The sequence below is a fragment of the Fusarium redolens genome (genome assembly GCF_020744475.1).
Source record: "Fusarium redolens strain MPI-CAGE-AT-0023 chromosome Unknown BKA55scaffold_7, whole genome shotgun sequence".
In the NCBI taxonomy this organism is placed as follows: domain Eukaryota; kingdom Fungi; phylum Ascomycota; class Sordariomycetes; order Hypocreales; family Nectriaceae; genus Fusarium; species Fusarium redolens.
In genome coordinates this window covers 1,012,316-1,033,585 of record NW_025763670.1, presented here as the reverse complement: position 1 = coordinate 1,033,585, position 21,270 = coordinate 1,012,316, and the positions used below count along the sequence as shown (strand labels likewise).

Here is a 21,270-nt window from a genome sequence, read left to right as displayed (position 1 = left end):
GCCACACACTAAACGTCATGACTTTGTTGTCTATTGAGTGTCTTTCTAAGTGAAGCGGCATGATAGATCCCCGATGTTGGACGGGTTTCTACAGTAGCTTTCACTATCCCGTTCAGGTTTGGTTTGCACCAAAAGCTGTTAGCGCGGGATAGTTAATCATCCCTGTCCCTTGGTCAAAAATCGGCGGCAAAATCGCCGGTGGAGCGTAATCTATTTCAAGCCTCAAGCCTTCTCCGATCAGAGGGACAAACAAGCGAATGTGACACACAATGGCTCACACGTTTCACAAGACCAATCATCAAATTAGATTAGACACAATAACGTGCTTGTAAGACTTGATTGCCCATGCTTCGGGGTATTACATAGCATATTTACCAGTACAAATCTCAAACCAACCAACTCCCCTCCGTCATGTACACGCTTCTATCTCCATTTTACTGATGTAAATGTAGGGTAAAAATATCCTATTCCATATCGCGCCTGACTCCATCCCCGAGGTTTCAAGTCTTCAGTTCGCCGGTAATGCATCTCAGCTCAGTCCGCCATCAACTCAGCTAGCAACTCTCTCTCCAGCTCATCTTCATCAAAATCTGCACCATCGTCAACATTCACCAAAGGCTCTTTGTCCCTATCCTCCACAGCTTCGTCGCCTGTTGGTACTGGTGTAGGTAGACTTCCGTCTTCTGTATCTTGGTCGTCGCCGTTGGGTGTTTGTATTGATCGGAGACCAGAAGCGCCCCTATTTCGAACCAGACGTTGTTTCTTGGCTAGGACACTTTCGCCGAGATTTGAGCCGTCGTCGTCTGACTCATCGGCATCAGCCTTACGTTTGATGCCCTTCGAGTTCTGACCGTCCACGGATTCCACATCTGATTCTGTGACCGTGGGGGCAATGCTCACGTCGCCGTCGTCAACACCATCATCCAGGAACTCGGCCAGTTCATCTTCAGCTTCTCCCCAGTCGAAATCCCTAAGCTCTTGCCCCGTCTGCGCATCTTCAGCTTCGTCGGCTTCCGATGCAACTTCGGTTGTATCATCCCCTCCCTTCTCCCTATCAGCATCGAGAATCTCTAAAAAATAAGGTCGCTCGTCGAGTCGTCTCCATTGACTTAGGCAGTCGGTGAGCCAGTTTTGGTTGACGATTTTAATGCTAGGGATTTTTGCTGCCTGCTGCACCTTCTTCGTACGAGGGCGTGATGCGGCAACGACAAGATGTGTGACTCGTTTCGATACTGTATCCAGGACCTGAGCACCATAACTCTGAGCCTGCATACCGATCTCTGACTCCTCCACTCTCACGCCCAAGGGCACAAGACCTGATAGCACAATCACAAGACCAGACAAGACATTGGACTTGAGTTCGTCAAGAATGTCGCCGACATCCGGTACCATAGATAAGTCGACGCCGTCGTCAACAGACGCCCTTCGCTTGGACTTGCTATGCGCAGGTGGGTGTGTTCCCTCTTTCTCTCTTCTTTCCGCTCGTCGCCGGTCATATGTTTCGTAGAAGGCCGTGTGCAAATCTGTAAGGTGGTCTTGGAGCGCGATAAGCTCCTCATCGTCATCGACAAGAACGTTTCGGTGGTGTACAGGTGGTGATTCGCTAGCATTCGTTTCTTGCTGGTCATCTTCCTTGTCCAGCTCTTCCTGCATATGGAGCAAAGGCCGGTCCTTGATTTGCTTCTCGAGTGTCTTTTCCTGCTCTTCCTCCTGGACCTTTAGACTGGCTGCATCGTCTCCGCCGCTCATTCTAGCAATCTCATCCATGGGCGAAGCTTTCGGCGCCAATTTCACGCCCTTTTCCACCGGCTTCGATTTGAGTATAGGTAGAATATCTGTTCGCTTGGGGAGGAAACTTGAATTGATATCGCCAATACCCTTGAAGAAATCGTATGGTACAACTTTGATAAGGTTCGGTCGGTTCATAGGCCACACGTCGGCTCGGTCGTCAATGATAACTACCATGTCCGTGCTGACGGGGAACAGACGTTGTAAGCTCTTGGAAGTGATGCTACCATTCTCATCGCGACTGATGACCCGGTTTCCAAAAAGCTTCTGGTCGGGATCGACGATCTTGGCGATGTTGAGGGCGTAAGCACGTGTGCCCATGGTGTAAACATGCAACTCGTACATCTTGGAAACCTCATCCAAGAATTCCATCAGTCCAGGTCGAAGCTTGATATAGTATGTACAGCCGCTGGTCAATCCGCGAGGACCGTCATCATTAAGTTGAAAGTCCCTAACATCCTTCACAGCGTCGTAGTTAGGATTCGTCGGATCGTTCTTCCATTCCCCGATGGTGGGTTCTATACAAGCATGAATAATGGTTTGATCAAGATCGACAACGAGGCTCAGTTTCCGTTGTCTGAGTAGGCGCTTCTGGTTTTCGTGCTCAGCCTTTGTAGCGACGCTTTCACTAACTCTCAAGACCGTCTGGTCATGGCTCATGTTGATCATGGCGCGATCTGTGTCGAGGTTATCACTCGCCCAGTTGATCTCAGTCATGTCAGCGCCGCACAAACTGCAAAGACCCTGCACCTGAACTTCATGACCGCACGCCTCTTCAACCATCAGACAGGGCGAGTCGGCCACGATCTCCTGGCCTTCAAGGATGCGCCATTGTTTGAGTTTGCCTTCGGCAGGGCTGTCAAACTCGGTATATGTGGTTTCATCGTTCCAAGTCTCTTCGTTAACCTTGCGCTTCCAGTGGAACTTGTACTCAAAAATGCTTTCTTGTTTTTTGATCGTATCGCCGGGCTTCTTGAGTAGTTTTGTAACGATGATGGGGTAATGTAGGCGCGAGCCTAGGGGGACGATTTTGTCGTGCATTGTGTATATCGTTGATAGGTAAAATGTTTGTAAGGGTTCTTGCGATGATATCGGTAGCCTCTAGTCTTGAAGATTAGCTCGCATTCATCGGAACTTGCCAGGCAAAGCTTGGTGAAAGGCTGGGTGTGGATAAATTCGCTAGTGATTCCTAATGACAAAGAAACATACCTAGAGAGCTCCCCTTTCTTTAATCCTTCGCGGCGCAGGCGCACCAGTCAAGCCCATGGCCTCACCAGCAGATCGTCGCGAAAGTGAATCAGCGCGCCACAATCGCACGTCGAATCGCAGTCCGAATCGCGTTAATTCTTCCCAATGGACAATTCGGTGCAGGTTTGGACAGCGTAAATAATTGTACTGAAAGAATTAAATCGTGTTGATAGCTTGAATCGTTTCGCTGGTGTTTTTTGTCTCTGGTGCTACGAAAGAAAGCTCGTACAAGGTGACGCACTTGGTTGGCACAGCTCGTAGCGCGGACCAGCTTCTTCCTTGTACTGCTTTCAATGAGCGCGATCACGTGGCAGCCCACTAAGTTAATCGGAGGCGCTGGAACGTTATCGCGAGGCGTACCGTAATGTAAATTGGTGGCGCAGTTGATTCTCCGCGATCGCGATCGTAGAGTTGGTCCAAGCGCTGGGGTAACAAATGCGACGTGATGTTGGACGAGACAGCAGAAGCTTTGTTGTTTCACTAGTTATCTTTATCTTATCAAGACGAAGAAGAAATGGAAACAAAGAGCAACTCAAGTCTAATGTCGGAATAGAAATGTGGAGTAACACGAGACGCGGGGAGCGATAAGATGTCAGAATTGGACGTCAAGGCTGTTGTCGTACAGTCACTGATATAAGTTATATGTTAACAACATCCATCAGCAGGGTCATAAAGAGAGCTTACCACAAATGAACCAATCAGGTAAAGAATAGGTCACTATGTTTCGTCCTATGATGGGCTCGATACAGTACAACTGCCGCTCAGAGAAACAAAGGTGGGAAGACCCGCCCTTTTTGTACCTGGAGCTGGAGGGTGCTGACCCCCCGTCACATCATTCAATCATCAATGCAGCAAGCTCAAGTTATACTTTACAGCTTGAATCCTGAGAAAAAGGCAAAGCACAAAGAATTGAATTAAGCTATTACACTCATTTGGGTCAAAGCAATGGCATTATCTCTTGGTTAAGTCACTCAACTGTTTTGATCCTTTGTTACTTGATCACGGATGCCATGGCCGAGGCTATCACTTGGACAGCTTGTGTGGGGCTCCATCTTAGCTTCCATTGTCTCGCAACGCAGAAGTGGTCTCAGTTGGTGGCGTGTCAGTATCTACCCTAGATCAATTCGGGATGCGAAAATCCATCACCAGTTGAGCTCAGGCTCAGAATGGGACAATTGAGTCACATGCGCATTGTATACGTATACCAGGTCAACTTTGTCGGTGTGTTTATTCCTGTAGTATTACAGACTATCAAGAGTGCTGCCCTGAGTGTTGTCGAGCCTGTGGCAAACATCGTGAAACGCAACAGGCATCATACAATCCATGCAAAACCGCTACAACTTCAGCTACTCTTTCAATAACCACCAATGTAGTAAAAGTGGAGGCAGCACAAACTTCAATACCAAAATTCTTCAATAACACTGGTATCTATCGCAAAAACTCAAATCAACGCGTCTCCACTCAACCTGACCATCTATATGTTCATCATTACATCCCATTTCGTATCACTCATAGCATCATTGCAACCACTGCCAACATGAGTATCTAACACCCTTAAGCAGAGGATTGAACAACTCTGTAGCCTTCAGACACCAACTTTGTAATCTCTTCGTTCTTGTGCTGCAGAATGCCCAACGCATATGCAACATCGTTCCATTGTCGCTCTGTCTCACAACGACTGAGTCGCGCAGCAAGCTTCTCGGCCAGCTGTTTGGCATGTTTGTCCTGGTCAATGCGTTAGTTACTGCTTGTCCAACCATAAGTGCATCACATACCTTTTCAACAAAGCCAAGAAGGAACTTGACAATCCTGCGGAAACTCTCCTCTTCCATATTACCGCCAGCACTGAGCAGACTGAACATGTCGACAAAGTGGTTGTACACAGCATTGTCCTTGGTGCTGAGCTCAGTGAAGAACATTCTTGCCAAATCAGCGATCCTGCGATCTTCATCCTCCAAACATTTGGCCATCTCGCCAAGTTGACCTTTGACCTTCACCTGTCCAGCCAGGATCAAGAAGGTCAGAGTCATAAGACATGTTCGCTTGACAGACGCGTCGTCATCAGCGAGTCGACGGTAGAGGAAGTCGGTGTTCTCATCGATAAGATGATTGAAGCAGACAGCCATGTCGCCCAGGGCGATGACAGCATTGCTTCGGACAGTTGCGTTGGGTGAACGCTCCATGATAGTGATGAGCAGCGGCAAGTTTGCTTCACAGTACTCGGCAGACACGCACATGAGTTTGGCGAGACAGAGTGTCGCGGCGGCTTGGAGTCCCTTATCGGCGTATGTCGTGTTGTTGGCGCAGATTTCTGATACCAGCGGGCCAAAGACAGCTAGTAGAGAGTTAGGTCCGTACAGAAGCTCTCGCTCACGAATGTGTGCCATGGCTTCTGTGAAATCATCCTCTGTTGTACCTCCGATCAGATCAAGCTCATCCGCATCTTCCTTGTCCTTGTCGTTCTTAGCGGGCGCTGCCTTCTCCTTCTCCTGCTTTCTGCGCTTGAAGTCGAGTTCACACAGCTCAAGATGAACAATCTGCTTGATGGCTACGTGTCCGACGATGAATAGAAGTTGGGACAGAGCGATGGCGTTGTCTCGTTTCTTCTTCTCACCCTGGGTCACAGTCTGGTCGGCTGTCGGAGCAACCTTTGTCTCATCTCGCGATGTAGGGCGCGAGCTGGGTTGCGAAGATGGCGGGGTGCGAGACTGTCCAAACACCTGTCGTGCTTTTCGTCGGATAAGGTCCGAACAGAGGGTGTCAGGATGCTTAGAAATAGCATAGATGGCGTTGATAGCCTGCTCTGCTACTCCATACCACTCCTTGCTGTCTGAGGGAACCTCGGTGATGGCAGCCAATCTGACTGACACAGCGTGGTCGTTGGGCAACCGTGAGAACTTGACAGGAGAGTCCTTAGCCTGACGCCCAGAGGGGTTGATTCGCCTCAAAGCTATGCATGTAAACTTGGCCAACTGGAGATCATTGCGTCCATGCACACCAAGACCAGTTCGAAGCATGGTCTCCATTTCACCAACCACAATCTCGGGGTTTGCAGTTGCCAGCATCCCCAAAACGATGATAGCACCTCGCCGCTGAGTTCGGGAGATCTCCCGCTTCTGAACACCATATACTTGCCAAAGCTTGTTAATAACAACCTCGGGGATCATGCCGCCCTTCATCATTGTCGCCAAGAGCTGCTCAAGAGACGTGAGCTCAGCGGGTGTCGCGCCGAAGGTCAAACTGATCATGTTTCGCGCAATGTAAATGGCCGCATCATTGGGACTGAACGAGTCAGGTGCCTCGAAGAAGAGTCGCCTGTAACACTCGATCAAGTGTGTCTGGACACCCTTGCCTTCATCGCTATTGCCCTTGGTCCAGATGAGCCGAAGCATACGTCGAATACCGACCTTGTTTTGCTCAATGTTGTAGGCGTCACCAACCTCAAAGAAGTCCATGGCCTCAATGACCTCGCTCTTGTTCCTTGAGCCGAGGAGCTGGCAGATGGTGGTGGTGGCGTCGTGGATAACGTCGATAAACTTGAGTGCCTCGTTATAGTACCTCCGGGTTAGTGTTAGCTTCTCGATAGCTTCACTTGTGGCAGCTTCCTCCTGCGCCTTCTTGATGGCAGCAGCCTTCTCCTCCTCGGTCATCTGGGTAGGCTTCTGAGGAGAGCCAAGTTGTGTCGCCTCATCAAGAAGCTCGTTGTCAACAGTCGTGTTTGCCTGGTCGCCCCCAAAGCCAGGGACACCGGGGGGGGGCTTGAGAGCATCCAACTCCTCCTGTACCATGTCCAAACGAGCCTGCCACTCCTTTCTCGACAGCTGCGCGCCGTGCATGACTGTGAAAGGATGTGTCTTAATTAGTGTGCCTAGAAGCTTGATCGCGTTACGTCGGACATTGCTGCTCTTGTCTTCCAAACTTCTACACGCGAGTTCCGCAGCTTTTTGTCGTCGCTTGGGGAACTTCTGTGCAAGATCGCAAAGTCGCATATACACTTGGAGAGTTCTGCATCGGCAATAGGGGTTAATGTCGAGGAATCGCTCTTCCAAGACGTCGAAAAAGGCGTTCAATTGGGACTTGTGGTTCTCGCTGCGCTCATCCTGCTTGCTGAGGTAGCCAACCATGTTTCCACAGACCTCGATCAAAGCACATCGGAGAGTATATGACTGCTTTGGTTAGTTAACCTCTCATCATGAATACTTGTAGACCTACCTCGCTGTCCAATTGCTTCGCAAGCATTGTCATCTGCTTGATCACCAATCGTGGCGCCAATTCAGAAAGCTTAGCAATAAAGGAAGAAACAGACTTAGGTCCTCGAGTATCGTTGGAGTTAAATTCTTTGTTACTGATTTCACGTAATACCTCGTCAGCCAGCTGAGGATAGTCGTAAGTTTCTGCTAGAATGTGTAGGAACTCGGCCATAGGTTCCGACAAGTGTTCGAAGTATGTTAGGTTCTGGATGATGTTGATTTGCGCCGCTTCCAATTGTCAGCATTTCACTTCATCTGGGCATCTTGAAATGCTTACCATATCCATGTCCATGGTGCTTCACAGCAATGCAAAGGACTTTGAAGCAGTGCATTCGAATCGTCGTTGTCTTGACTCGTTGCTCACTCTCCAAAACCATGTAAACCGGTCGAGTAAGGAGTCCAATAAAGGTATCCCTTTCGCTTGTTGTGAGGAAGATCTTGGAGAGCTTGAGCTTGAGAACCTTGCACATAACTTCCAAAGCCGCCTGAAGCTGTGTAGCTGAATCCCAAGCTGCATCCTTATCTTTTGTAGCCCCCTTCTTCCCCTTTCCGCGTCCTCTAGCAGCAGGTGCTGTCGAAGACTTCTCAGCAGCCTTGGTCTCAACAGCAGCGATCGTCCATTGCAGAAGGAAACCGTATATCTCGAGTAGCTTCTTATGATGTGGTACCGAGTCCTGCTCGTCGGGGGAGTCGATATCGGAGTGGACAGAGTCGGCCTCTGCACTCAAGCCGCTCATAACGAGGTCGAAGATCTTGCTGAGGGCGTGGGTGGGAAGATGTGCTGTGTATCTGGGATTTTCTAGCTCAGAATGTTGTCCCACGGTCGGAGTATCAGGTGAATGATGGAGGGATATGGGGGCTAACTTGAGGAGAAACTGCAGCGAGTCCATATGGGAGGCGCGCATGATGGCATCTGGATTATCGGCGACTGCATCGACGATAGGGTTCAGGACAGAGTTAACGACAGGGAGTGTAAGGGCTTCTGGATCATTTTCGCAGTCGAAGAGAGCTCCATCAGCTTCAGGCGTTGAAATGCTGGCTGGATCCGACATGTAGTGCTTCAAGGCATCGTTGAGGTCAAAGTCAATGGTATTCATGGCGGGCGATTCGACAGTGTCGTCGCAAGTAGCGAGCGACAAGAGAGAAAGAAATGAAGCGGTAAGAGCGTTAAAAACCTAGTAAAAGGGTATCACAAAATCATAAAGGACTAAGTGTGCCTTATGCGCCGGATGTATTGCGACCAGGTAATACCCGTTAAACCTGACCGTTGGTGTTGTGTTGACAATGCAAGCTACGGAGTCGGTGGAGGGGATTTAGATTTGGCTGAAGGGACGTGAGCCAACCCCTGGGCAACGATTGTTTTTGTTTTGTTCCAAGCGACCACTCAGGACCCTTCCCCTCCATGTCCCGCTAAAAAGACAGCGCGTTGAGCCTATCAGACCCCTGCAACCATTCATCGAGGCTCCAGGGCTGGCTTTAATCTTTAAGCCCCTCCAAACTCAACTGCTTTTGCAACCCGTGGTTTGCTCTGAAGGACCAATAACAAAGTCTTGTTATTTTGCTTAAGTTTGTTCCTGCTTGCGAGAGTTCGAAGCGGCTGAAATTAAGTTACTTTTTACTGGGTACATTTTCTGTATTACAAAGCGATCATGAGTGCTGCGGTTCATCAGCATGTTGAAGAGCACTTCGATATCCATGAGGATTTGAGGACGGAAGATACGGAGATGATGGCGGAGGAGGAGCGCACTGAAGAAGCTGCTCCAATGGATGAGGATGAGCGCGTTCAGTCATTCCAGCAGGCGCATCAGCAACAGCATATGCAGCAAATGCAACACCAGCAACAACACGCCCATCGCCAACCGCAGCAACCCCAAGAAGAGGAAGAGGAAGAAGAGGAGGAGTCCGAAGACGAAGCCATTGACCGAACTGTCCAAGCAGACATGGACAAATTACAGAATGACTTCCCTGGCTTTCGCAATCGGTATCGGTTGATCAAGCGCATCGGTGAAGGTACATCCTCGTTTCTCCTACCTGGGTAATCATTGAGATTAACAACCATTTCCAGGAACCTTCTCTACCGTTTACAAAGCCGAGGATATTATGTACGATCACTATGACAACAGCTGGGACTATGAAGACGACTCGTCAAAATGGACACCACCGCCCAAAGCAACCGACAGTCCTGTGTCTCACCGTCCCCGTCGCAAGGCACGTTACGTCGCCATCAAGAAGATCTACGTCACCTCAAGTCCCTCGCGAATTCTCAATGAGCTTGAACTACTTCACGATCTACGTCAATGTCCCTCCGTCTGTCCTCTCATCACCGCATTCCGCGAAACCGACCAGGTGGTGGCTATCCTGCCTTACTTTCGACACGGAGACTTCCGCACGTACTTTCGTGACTTGACTATTACAGAGATCTCCATCTACCTTCGAGAACTCTTCACCGCCCTGAAAAGTGTTCATGATCACAAGATCCTCCACCGAGATATCAAGCCTACCAATTTCTTGTACGACCCAAGCACCCAGCGCGGTGTTCTTGTCGATTTTGGTCTTGCCGAGAGGGAAGGGTCTGATGCCAAGCCTTGTCTTTGTCATGAGACCCGAGAGGTCCGAAAGCATCGCCAAACAAACTCAGTCTGGGCGCAGAATGCTGCAACTCCTCAAGCGGGATATCCCAAGTCTGATACACGATCATCGCGACGTGCCAATCGTGCTGGAACCAGAGGTTTCCGTGCTCCTGAAGTTCTCTTCAAGTGCACGGAGCAGACTACATCCATCGATATCTGGTCTGCAGGCGTTATCCTCCTTACCATTCTGTCTAAGCGCTTCCCATTTTTCAATTCGGCTGACGACGTCGAAGCCATGATTGAGATAGCGACTATCTTTGGCACCAAACGCATGAAGGCTGCAGGTTTACTTCATGGATGCGTCTTCGAGACTAGCATTCCCACTGTTGGTCAAGGAGGCTTCTCAATGGAGAAGATTATCATGTGGAGTACATGCAGAGGCGAGGATAAGCCTCTGACAGGAGAGGAAAAGTTGGCCATCAACTTCCTTGAATGGTGCATGGAGTTAGACCCTGGCAGGAGAATAACGGCTGCGGAAGCATTGAACCACGATTTTCTTCTCTTGGGCGAGATGGAAGCCGAGAGGCAAGAGAACGAAGAGGCAATGGCGGAGCATTAAAACAATACTGTATCACTAATGTAATCATAGAAGCATGGAAAGGCGTTGGTTTGAGTATGGTGTTATGGAAGTGGTTGGCTAGATATCTGTACATAACCCAACATGACTGATACCCATTGTAGGAATGTTTCACAGCAGCACAAGGACACCAACGGCGCAATCACAGTGAATTAAAAAAAATTGTCATTCATAATCATGGGCGAAAATCGATTTTTATTTCGTTAACTCCTTGCAAGAGTCCCTGATGCAATGCCCGAAGCCGACCGACCTAGGTCCCTGATCACAGGAGACCTTTCATCCATTGCCCGTTGTTCGCGGGTTGGAGATTCTTTTTCCTTTCGCGAAAATTCCCATACAAGCCCAACCGACTCCTAAGCAAGCACGACATTTAGAGAACAGTTGCTTGCTTAAGCGACAAGCTCAACGACACCACCGGCCTGCTTGATCTTCTGCTCAGCAAGGCGGCTGACCCAGCGGGCGCGGACGACCAGAGGGATCTCGGGGAGACGGCCCTTGCCGAGGACCTTGGAGTAGCCGAGGGGGAGGAGGTCGAGGACGGGGACGGTGTCCTTCTTCTCGCCGGAGACGTAGGCGTCACGGGTCTCCTGGGGGACGAGAGACCACAGCTTGTCGAGGTTGATGATGGGCTTCCAGAAGTGGTTCTGCTGCTTGTGGAAGTATCGCATACCAACCTTACCGAAGTAACCGGGATGGTACTGTGATCGAGTTAGCCAAAACCTCGTCCAATTCTTCGCTTCAATCGTCCTGTCGAACCTTGTCCATGTTGGTACGGTGGTGGTGCTGACCACCAGCAAGACCACGACCACCGGGGTGCTTGCGGTGCTTTCCGACACGTCCCTTACCGGCGGAAACGTGACCGCGGCTGAATTACAAGTCAGTCCATCTCAAGTTCGGTATAACATCGTGTATCTCGTCGGGTTCGAGAGCAGCCGCCGACAAAGGGCGATTATTGTGAGCTCCAGCGGTCTATTTCTGATTCCCTAGGGAAAACAGAAACGGACGCGGTCTCTCTCAACGACCAACCTCGTCGACGGCGAGGGGGATGAGGACATACTGCTTGCGGGTCTTTGAAGTACGGGTAGGCATGGTGACGGCTGTGGTTGTCGACTTGTCCGAATGTTCACAGTCGAAACTTCGAAATGGAGGATGATATCCTGCAAAAAGCCTAGCAAAAGCCGAAAATCTAGGCGAGGGCAGGACAACCCTAAAGAAATGGCTGTGTGCAGGTGGGGCCGACCTGGGTTCTTTTTTGGCGGGTCAGGTGATCTCGTGGACTGACCGTGGTGAGACTCGGTGAGGACCCACCAATGATGGGCTCAAGGGTAACTGATGCTTTGAGACGCGACTGAAGCGCGGCGACTCTGATACTCATTCAACTGAAGTTAGTTGATCAAGATGGCACAATCTGAAGTGGATAAAGTCACGCAAGATCTTGAAAAGCTGGACTTTCATCACCCGTACACACCTTATGATGTTCAGGAGCAGTTCATGAAGGCTGTTTATAATGTTTTAGAGACTGGCAATGGGCAAGTTGGTATTCTAGAAAGCCCGACTGGTACAGTAAGTGCCTCCGAAAGCTAAGACAGAAATTCTGATGCTGTATTGATCAGCTTTGGGTCTTCAATTCACTATCCCATAGGGATACTAACATCGAATAGGGGAAATCGCTTTCACTAATCTGCGCCTCACTAACATGGCTTCGGAACCACAAATCCAACCAATTCGAAGCATCAATCCAAGAATCCGCAGACGCTTACAAGGATGAGCCATCATGGCTCGTTGAGCAGCTCCTCCGCCGTAAGCGCGAAGAGCTTGTCACCCGCTGGGAAGAACGAGAGAAGCGTCTCGAGTCCCTTCGTCTTAAGGAAAAAGCCCAAGAAGAGCGCGCCCGTAAGCGTCGACGAGTTGATGACTACGTACCCAGTAAATCGCGCGTAGAAGATGAAGATGCGGAGTGGTTGCTTGATGATCCTGATGATCGCGACGCTGGACCTCAAGATGCGTTATCTGGGTTGAGTAAAGAGACGAGAGAAGTCCTTGCGAGTATTGGTTTGGGAGGGGCGAAGAAGCCTGAGGAGGAAGATGACTTTTTAGAGGAGGAAATCAAGGTGCGAAATTCTTTTCTGGACCGTAAAGTGCGCATAGTAACATTAATAGATCTATTACACTTCAAGAACACATTCTCAACTTTCGCAATTCATCACCGAACTTCGTCGCCCTTCATTTCCGCCTTCACTGCCGACATCTCTCGCGAAGAACGAAGAAAGCAAAACAGAAGCAGTAAAACTCCTACCATTATCATCCCGACAGAGATTATGCATCAATCCTGCTGTCTCACGCCTCGGGTCTGTGCAAGCCATCAACGATCGGTGCTCAGAACTCCAGCAGCCAAAGTCTGGACAAAAATGTCCCTTCGTACCCAAAGAAGATCTGCTCTCGCAGACACACCAATTCCGCGACTCGGCTTTGGCCACACTGCCAGATATTGAGGACCTTCATCAGCTTGGCAAATCACTTGCTGTTTGTCCATATTATGCATCGAGAACTGCCCTCCCAGGCGCTGAGATCATCACACTTCCATATCCTCTACTATTACAGAAGAGTGCCAGAGATGCTCTTGGAGTCAAATTGGAGGGCAGTGTTGTCATCATCGACGAGGCGCACAATATTATGGATGCGGTAGCAAATGTGCATGCGGCTGAGATAAAGCTAAGCGACATTCGAAGAGGACGAGCCATGTTGGGTGTATACGTGAAGAAGTTCGGCAAGAAACTCAAGGGTGTCAATCGAGTCAACGTTGGGAGAGTAGGAAGAGTTATTGAAGGTCTCGGCGAGTGGATGGACGGGGCACTCAAGTTCAAGGTCAGTCTACTCACCACTGGTCAAACAGCATCTACTGACATCCTGCTAGCAAGAACACGGTATCGTGGATCCCAACGACTTAACCCGACCGAAAGGTATTGATCAGATCAACATGTTTGAGCTCATTCAGTACATCCAAGAGTCAAAGCTCGCCTTCAAAATCGAGAGCTACATATCTCATGTCGAGAGCGAGAATGCAAACTCTAAAACACCAAGATCAAGTTCACCAGTTCTTCACACCCTAGTATCATTCCTCATTGCCTTCACAAACCTCAGCTCCGAGGGTCGAATATTCTACCAAAAGATCAAAGGGCCAACCCCTGATATACAACTTTCTTACTTGCTTTTATCGCCAACTTATGCATTCTCATCTATCGCATCTAGTGCGAGAGCAGTTGTGCTTGCAGGAGGTACAATGTCCCCGTTTGACGATTACAAGGACCACCTCTTCCCTTCATTGGAACCAGACAAAATCACCACTCTGAGTTGCGGACATGTCATTCCGCCAGAAAACCTCTGTGTCTGGACTCTGGCCTCTTCAAGACCTGGTGCGCCGCCTTTTGAGTTTAGCTTCCAGAAGCGAGGCGACACAGAAATGATAACGCAGCTGGGCCTTGCCATACTAAACCTCTGCTCCTTAGTCCCTGATGGTGTCGTTATCTTCTTTCCCAGCTATGGATATCTGGATGAAGTGGTAAATGTCTGGCAAAAGAGTCACGGAAATGCACAGCCAATCTGGGATCGACTGGGCACACGAAAAGCACTCTTCAAAGAATCAAGAGGCGCATCAAGCGACGAAGTTCTCCAAGAATATTCCGACGCCATCCTCGGCGAGAAAAACAACGGCAAAGGTGCTCTTCTTCTCAGCGTCGTAGGTGGTAAAATGTCAGAAGGCATCAACTTCTCCGACCGTCTCGGCCGATGCGTCATAGTAATCGGGCTTCCCTACCCCAACATCGCATCACCAGATTGGAAAGCAAAAATCGAATACATCGAGACAACAACACAGAACAACCTCACAGCGCAAGGTGTAGCAAAAGAAGAAGCTATAAGCCAAGGCAAGCAGACAGCGAGGGACTTTTACGAAAATGCTTGTATGAGGGCCGTTAATCAGAGTATCGGCCGTGCAATCCGGCACCGGGGCGATTATGCGGCGATAGTTCTTGTGGATCGACGATATGGCACGGAGCGAATCCGGGGCAAACTACCGGGGTGGATAAGAGGGGGTTTAGTGAAAGACAGTCACGAGAAGGGCCTCGGAGGTGTGATGGGCGCTGTCGGGGGGTTCTTCCGAGGAAAGAAAAGCCAGAATCAGTAAAAGCGATGGTAGGGCTGGGTCTTACTTCCAAGTCTGGGCATAACGAAGCTTTCAGATCACGAGACAGATTTGAGCTTGTACAAAGATGGGAGCTTGTGTGTGAGTGGAGGTCGAGACCCTTCTTGGCGTGAGAATGGAGAAGGCGAATGGAGGAGAAGAGGCAGATTAGGCTTTTCCGCCACAGAGACCGTGCTTTCAATGGAAGATCAACAGACGGCGTGTTAGAATGATGCGGAACATGCGTCGAACATTCGATATCAGGTAGCGACAGGGTTCATATCTCGAAAACACCGAGACAATAATTATCTCACTTACAGAGCCACGATCAAAAAACGATTTAATACGACAAGACCATATGTACAGAGTAGAGTAAAGACATCATCTATGAAGGGTAGATGCGGCAACATCAGGCATTTCCTGTCAAACACGCCTTAACAACACGCCTTAACTAAGAGGCCCGTGGTAAAAGCTCCATGCGGCGACGTTTATCCCGCAGAATCGCGTTAGCAGTCACACTAACACCAGCTGCCATTGGCGAATGAATGAATTCTCGTTGGTTGATAAAAAATATTAGCGACATCGAAGAAAAAAAAAAAGGCGGAACCGGGTCCGGGACCGGGGTGACCGATTTATTTGCCCTTTGACTCTTATAAGACTCATTCTCCTCATTCTATCGTTTGTCGTACAATCCAAGAGTATCGTCTTGTTTCTCTTCTTGGAGTCTTGCAATGGCGACAAAAACAGATCAAGCTCCAGAGAGGAGCATGCCTCCTGATGATGATCACAGCGATGTGGAGAGTCTCAAGGCAGCGGCTCTTTTCCACAAAGCTCTGCGCATGGGAAGAGTTGAGGAGAAGGGTATTCAACCCATTCCCCTTGAAGAGCGCACCGTAACACGCTTTTACAACATTTTTACGATCTGGGCATCTATCAACTCTAATATTCTTGGGTAAGTTGATTCCCAAACTCTTTTACGAACTCATACTAACAAGTGCAGTATCACTTTTGGCATGCTGGGTCCATTGGTGTATGGCCTAGGCTTGAGAGACTCTGCGCTCATTATCCTCTTCTTCTGCCTCTTCTCAACCATCGGGCCTGCATATCTTGCTACGTTTGGTCCTAAAACGGGAATGAGACAGATGATTCAGGCGAGATATAGCTTTGGTCGATATCTCGTCTCTATCCCTGTTCTTCTCAACCTCGCCACTCTGACTGGTTTCATGGTCATTATCTTTGTCGTCGGCGGACAATGTCTCTCCGCTGTGTCAAGCGGCCACCTGAGCCCTGACGTCGGAATTGTCATTATTGGCATTTTGTCACTGTTTATCTCATTCTGTGGATTCAAGGTTCTGCATTACTACGAGACTTATGCTTTCATCCCTGCTATCATCGCTATCACCATTGCTACAGGATGCGGTGGTTCTGAGCTTTCGAAGCAGGCTCCTCCTGCGGCACCAGCGACTGCAGCAGCAGTTCTTAGCTTTGGAATGATTGTTGCGAGTTACATGATTCCCTGGGCAGCCATCGCAAGCGATCTTACGACATATTTCGATCCCAAGGTTCCCTCGTGGCGGGTCTTTGCGTACAGTTACCTCGGCCTCGTCACACCCACCATTCTCCTCATGGTTCTTGGAGCTGCTATCGCTGGAGCTCTTCCAAATGTCCCTGAATGGTCAGAAGCATACGGTGAAACAGCAGTAGGAGGCGTTCTCGCAGCTATGCTTTCTAGCGCTGGTGGCTTTGGAAAGTTCGTGGTTGTTATTCTATCTCTCACTCTGTTGGGCAACACTGGCGGTACAATGTACGCCATTACACTTAACTTCCAGACTCTTATTCCTGGTTTGATCAAGATCCCTCGATACGCTTTCGCCATTGTCGTTACCGTCATCGTCATCCCCACTGCTCTACGAGCCCAGCGCGATTTCTTCGTCAACCTCGAGAACTTTGTCGCTCTTATCGGTTACTGGTCTGCATCTTTCATCGGAATTGTTTCAGTTGAGCATCTCGTCTTCAGAAAGGGCCGCTGGGAATTTTACGACCATGCTATCTGGAACGTTGCGTCTGAATTACCCCTTGGTATTGCGGCTATTGCCGCGGGTGTTATTTGCTATGCGCTTGTTGTGCCTTGCATGGCGCAGGCTTGGTGGACTGGTCCAATTGCAAAGACGACTGGTGATATTGGATTTGAGATTGCATTTGTTATGAGTTCGCTGTTCTACGTACCCTTCCGATGGTTGGAAAAACGTATGTCGGGGAGGTAACGAGGGAGACAAATACTGAAGGCTTCAACGCCGGATCGAAGATAATGAGATACAGATGCATAAAATAGAAGGACTAGAGAAAATAGTAGCGTATTTGGCATTTTATGATTGAGACTGGCTGCTAGGGTCAAGACTAAAGCCCTTTCAATAACCTTAGGCCTTTTTCGTGACAGTCATCATCATCCCATCCCTCAGTCTCCCCTCCAAGCCAAGTTGCTGAAACGCCACATCCCCAAACACAAGATCAAGGTTCGTATGCTTTGTCCTAGGCTTTCTATTTGGTTTCAAGCCCACGCACTCAAACGTATACTTACCCATAGTCATCACCGTAATCATCTTGAGCATGTTCATTCCCATATTCTGTCCAGGGCACATCCTCCCATCTCCGCCAAATGCCCTGAAGTAGCCGGGTCCAGGGGGAGTCTTCTCTGGATCTAGCCATCGTTCCAGCCGGAAGGCTGTATGATTGGGGTAGGCACTTAGATCGTAGCGAATAGTGTGCGCGCTGGTTGTTACGTTGAGGTCATTATCAATTGGAAGATGGCGGCCGTCGTGCGTTGTGGCTGTTGCCCCGAAAGGAGCTTGCTTTAGATCAGATCCAAGGGGATATAGTCTCAAAGATTCTTTGAGAACGGCTCCTGTGTAAGGCAGTCTTCGAAACATGTCTGGGTTGAGAGCGGCCTGGGGAGGATTTCCGAGATGCTTAATATGTTCTTCATGCGTCTTTTTGACAATGTCAGGTGCTTTTGATAGAAGCATAAATAGGAACTTAGCAGTGTTATTGGATGTTGCCTTTAAGAATAGTGGGCGTTTGACTTACCCAGAGGGTGCTTGTTGATGTACTGTGCCCACCCAAGAGCATTGTCTTGATGCTATTGCCGAAATTTAGCTAGTATCATTAATATGCATCGCGAAACACGACTCACTTGCTAAGTATTAAGTTCTCGTCCAACTTGGAAATCTGCATTTGATAATCCAAGCCTTTCTTCCTTCTCCCCATCACTGCCTCCACATGATCACGAAGCAAAAGGTCCATAATACTCCTCGGGTTCTGCCTCGAAGGGACGACTCCTTCTTTGACAATTCGATCAACGCATCCATTGACCCTTTCTATCAGAGAGATATCAAGCCTGCTAGCGATCTGACGTCTCTTCCATCGTCGCGGGATCTGTACCGCAGGGTTATAAGAGATGCGAAGATCCATCTCTCCCTGGGCAAGGTTCACAAGGTCTCGTGAACCCTTCAAGGTCTGACTTCCGATTGTTTGAGAATATTGGGGCTCTCCTAGAGTAACTGTTGAGGCTATACCGAAGACGAGCTTGGCGATGAGTTCTTTCATGGAGAAGACGTCTCCTGTTACGGCTAATTTGTCGAGTTTCTGTTGGAAGAATAGACATTCGTCGACCATGATACTCGTCATGCTTCGCACATAACTCATCGAGAATGCCGGGCTAACAGCCGTAGCTATCTTTCTCCACAGAGCTCCGTTGGCTGCGGCCATTGTTCCCTCCCCAAGCATTGGTTTCATGAACACTGCAGTAATAGGGTGTAGAGGAAGAGGCTTTGGAAGGGATGAGTTATCCATGAGTCTTGGATTAGTAATTACCACCATACTAGGACCCAGGGGCCCGAGATCGAGATAGAAGATTTCTCTGAGGTTATATAGCCGGACCATTTCTGTGTAGAAGAGCTGTGGGTGGATATTTGGAGGCATCAATGCTGCGATTTGGCCAAAGATTTTGATATGACCGAAGATCCAGCTATGAGGGGGACCTGGCTATGAGGCACTACTTAAATCAAGTGCTTTTAGCAGTTGGTGATGTACCAAGCCTCGATAAAAACGACGGTTGTTGTATCCGCGATACAATATCGCAATGATAAGAGTGACTAATAATGCAACGATCAGAGAAAGATCTGACCTCTTTGCAAGGAAAATCGAGGTATCATTAATGACAGCCATTCTGATCAAGTTTGGGAGAGAGCAGTAGTTTGGACGAGATGGAGTGACAACAGCTCGAGAGTTACGATACGCCATCCTTCTTTACTTATACATGGATCCCAGAGGCTTGGTTAAGATCGAGTTACACGATGTTTAATGCATTCGGGTTCCGATGCCCGTCAGCCTTAGTGGATTAAATTAATTTGGAAATGGCTTTAAGATAAAGGGACAATGTGTGACTTTAGAGCTGCTTCATGGTGCTGATGCGACGGTCAAGTCCGTAATTGAAGATTTCGGGTTGCTGAAACTGTACAAAATCTCAATCATGATCCATTTATTTACAAACATAAGAGATCATTATCAGGACAGTGATCTATTCCGATACAATATATTCCGTTTCCTGTCTCACGTCCTTCGGCATAATCCTCTTACACTTAATTGGTGTAGCCTCAGCATCTCATCTCCACAGCACTGACCCCTGCATCCATCCATGACATCGTTCCTCTGCCTCAGCCTCAGATTTCCCGCCAAGCTTTCACCTTCACTTCCCCAAGACGCCCAAAATGTCTGGAAATCCATGGTCAATCCCTCTCCAAACAACAAACTTCAACATAGTCGTCGCCTTTCTCGGCGGCTTCATATCAATCTTTGGTCTTGTATCTTATCTCCTCAAAGAAAACTACTATCTCTCCGAAGCCCGTATGTCACAAACCCTTGCATAAATATCTCTTGGCATTTCTAAAACGCACTTCCTTCTACAGTTATCTCTCTCTTGGCAGGCGTTTCATTCGGTCCTCATGGCGCAAACTTTATTCGTCCAAAGGACTACGCTGAATGCGATGAGTTTCCAGAGTCTTGCGATTTTGACCTCAATGCTATAACGCTTAACTTTAGCCGTCTTGTTCTCGGCGTGCAGCTTGTCCTTGCAGGTGTGCAGTTGCCGAGTAAATATCTTGTGAGAGAATGGAAGTCGCTTAGTTTGTTGCTTGGGCCTGGTATGACTTGTATGTGGCTTGCTACGAGTCTGCTTGTATGGGCACTTGCAGGACAGCCGCCGTTTCTACATGCCCTTGCTATTGGAGCCTGTGTTACCCCTACAGATCCTGTGCTCAGTGCAGTTATTGTCAAGGGCAAGTTTGCGGATCATAATATTCCGCAGGATCTTCAGTATCTCATCACTGCCGAGTCTGGTGCCAATGATGGCCTTGGCTATCCGTTCCTCTTTTTGGCGCTCTATCTCATCAAGTTCACAGGTGCTGGAGCTACATCTGGCGGAGCGGCCGATGCCATGGGTTTGTGGTTCGGTATGACCTGGGGTTATACTATCCTTCTTAGCGTTATATACGGCGCTGTGGTGGGATGGATTGGTAAAGAACTGCTTCACTTTGCTGAGAAGCACAATTACGTTGACCGTGAAAGCTTTCTTGTCTTCGCCATCGCCCTCGCACTCTTCGTCCTGGGAACATGCGGCATGGTCGGTACGGACGACGTTTTGGCATGCTTCATCGCCGGCAACACATTCACATGGGACGATTGGTTCCGTCTCGAAACAAAAGACGACTCCCTTCAACCCACAATCGACATGCTCCTGAACGTCACCATTTTTCTCTGGTACGGAGCCTACATCCCCTGGAGAGATTTCCGCGATAACTCCGTTATTCCACTTTGGCATCTTGTCATTCTGGGAATTTGTGTTCTTGCGCTGAGGCGATTGCCGTGGGTTTTTTGTATGCATAAGTGGATTCATCAGATCGAGGAGGTCAAGCAGGCTGTTTTTGTCGGCTTCTTTGGACCGATTGGTGTTTCGGCAGTATTTTATCTGTTCATCAGTCTGGAGTTCATCGAGGAGCATCTTAATGATGAGAATGGGCGGCCGAGGAGCGATGTCAAGAATCTCGGAGACCAGACGCGTATTATCGTCTGGTTCCTTACAGTTTGCAGTATTGTAAGTGACCCCTTATCCATCAATTGTTCTTTATGCTGATAGAATATAGGTCGTTCATGGCTTGAGTATCCCAGTCGGAAAACTGGGCTTCCATGCACCACGGACATTGAGTCGTGTTGTCAGTGAAAGTCTAAGCGATGCTCCAGCAGGTGGGCGTCGACGAAACATCCCCTTCATCGGGAGATATTTCTCTGGGCCCGATAAAAAAGATGCTCGTCCTGCAACTGGTCCAATTATCATCACTGGTGGTCAAAGAATGCGCTCGGAGCTACCGGTTCACGCTGGGGATGAGACACCCCCGATTAGACGAGAGATACAGTTCGCTGATGAGGTGAGATAAGAGTCGCATATGAGTTCACTATATCTGGTATATAGATTCACATCGGCAGACGGCGTTATATAATAAGACATATCTCATTAAGCCTTTCCCTCTAAATAAGAAAACCAGG

The 21,270-nt window shown here is 48.9% G+C and overlaps 7 protein-coding genes across 7 annotated transcripts; 4 read left to right on the top strand and 3 right to left on the bottom strand.

Moving 5' to 3' along the window:
* Positions 1 to 121: 121 nt before the first annotated feature.
* On the bottom strand, positions 122 to 3,320 carry BKA55DRAFT_345502 (uncharacterized protein). Its single transcript, XM_046185773.1, has 2 exons — positions 2,998 to 3,320; positions 122 to 2,889 (listed from the first exon to the last, which is right to left on the bottom strand). Exon 2 carries the CDS (start codon positions 2,827 to 2,829, stop codon positions 535 to 537), a length of 2,295 nt encoding a protein of 764 aa, XP_046050079.1. The 5' UTR covers positions 2,830 to 2,889; positions 2,998 to 3,320; the 3' UTR covers positions 122 to 534.
* Positions 3,321 to 4,590: 1,270 nt separating this feature from the next.
* Positions 4,591 to 8,383, bottom strand: BKA55DRAFT_509941 (armadillo-type protein; the record flags this gene model as incomplete). The annotated part of the gene is made up of 4 exons (XM_046187555.1): positions 4,591 to 4,761; positions 4,812 to 7,202; positions 7,249 to 7,514; positions 7,564 to 8,383. 4 exons carry the CDS (start codon positions 8,381 to 8,383, stop codon positions 4,591 to 4,593), a joined length of 3,648 nt encoding a protein of 1,215 aa, XP_046050078.1.
* A 552-nt stretch (positions 8,384 to 8,935) lies between these two features.
* On the top strand, positions 8,936 to 10,475 carry BKA55DRAFT_510242 (kinase-like domain-containing protein; the record flags this gene model as incomplete). Its single annotated transcript, XM_046187578.1, has 2 exons — positions 8,936 to 9,296; positions 9,352 to 10,475. The coding sequence occupies 2 exons, from the start codon at positions 8,936 to 8,938 to the stop codon at positions 10,473 to 10,475; spliced, it is 1,485 nt and encodes a 494-aa protein (XP_046050077.1).
* Positions 10,476 to 10,882: 407 nt separating this feature from the next.
* Positions 10,883 to 11,582, bottom strand: BKA55DRAFT_510491 (ribosomal protein L18e/L15P; the record flags this gene model as incomplete). The annotated part of the gene is made up of 3 exons (XM_046187604.1): positions 10,883 to 11,191; positions 11,250 to 11,358; positions 11,551 to 11,582. The coding sequence occupies 3 exons, from the start codon at positions 11,580 to 11,582 to the stop codon at positions 10,883 to 10,885; spliced, it is 450 nt and encodes a 149-aa protein (XP_046050076.1).
* Positions 11,583 to 11,891: 309 nt separating this feature from the next.
* Positions 11,892 to 14,676, top strand: BKA55DRAFT_593479 (helicase C-terminal domain-containing protein; the record flags this gene model as incomplete). The annotated part of the gene is made up of 4 exons (XM_046195558.1): positions 11,892 to 12,056; positions 12,155 to 12,604; positions 12,654 to 13,358; positions 13,408 to 14,676. 4 exons carry the CDS (start codon positions 11,892 to 11,894, stop codon positions 14,674 to 14,676), a joined length of 2,589 nt encoding a protein of 862 aa, XP_046050075.1.
* A 728-nt stretch (positions 14,677 to 15,404) lies between these two features.
* On the top strand, positions 15,405 to 18,720 carry BKA55DRAFT_511232 (permease for cytosine/purines, uracil, thiamine, allantoin-domain-containing protein; the record flags this gene model as incomplete). The annotated part of the gene is made up of 3 exons (XM_046187686.1): positions 15,405 to 15,625; positions 15,674 to 16,933; positions 18,648 to 18,720. The coding sequence occupies 3 exons, from the start codon at positions 15,405 to 15,407 to the stop codon at positions 18,718 to 18,720; spliced, it is 1,554 nt and encodes a 517-aa protein (XP_046050074.1).
* Positions 18,721 to 19,439: 719 nt separating this feature from the next.
* Positions 19,440 to 21,161, top strand: BKA55DRAFT_509607 (Sodium/hydrogen exchanger family-domain-containing protein; the record flags this gene model as incomplete). The annotated part of the gene is made up of 3 exons (XM_046187536.1): positions 19,440 to 19,575; positions 19,638 to 20,821; positions 20,871 to 21,161. The coding sequence occupies 3 exons, from the start codon at positions 19,440 to 19,442 to the stop codon at positions 21,159 to 21,161; spliced, it is 1,611 nt and encodes a 536-aa protein (XP_046050073.1).
* Between the last annotated feature and the right edge of the window lie 109 nt (positions 21,162 to 21,270).

Excerpts from the sequence above, each read along its gene's own strand:
- BKA55DRAFT_345502 (XM_046185773.1), bottom strand. The coding sequence starts at position 2,829 with ATGCACGACAAAATCGTCCCCCTAGGCTCGCGCCTACATTACCCCATC.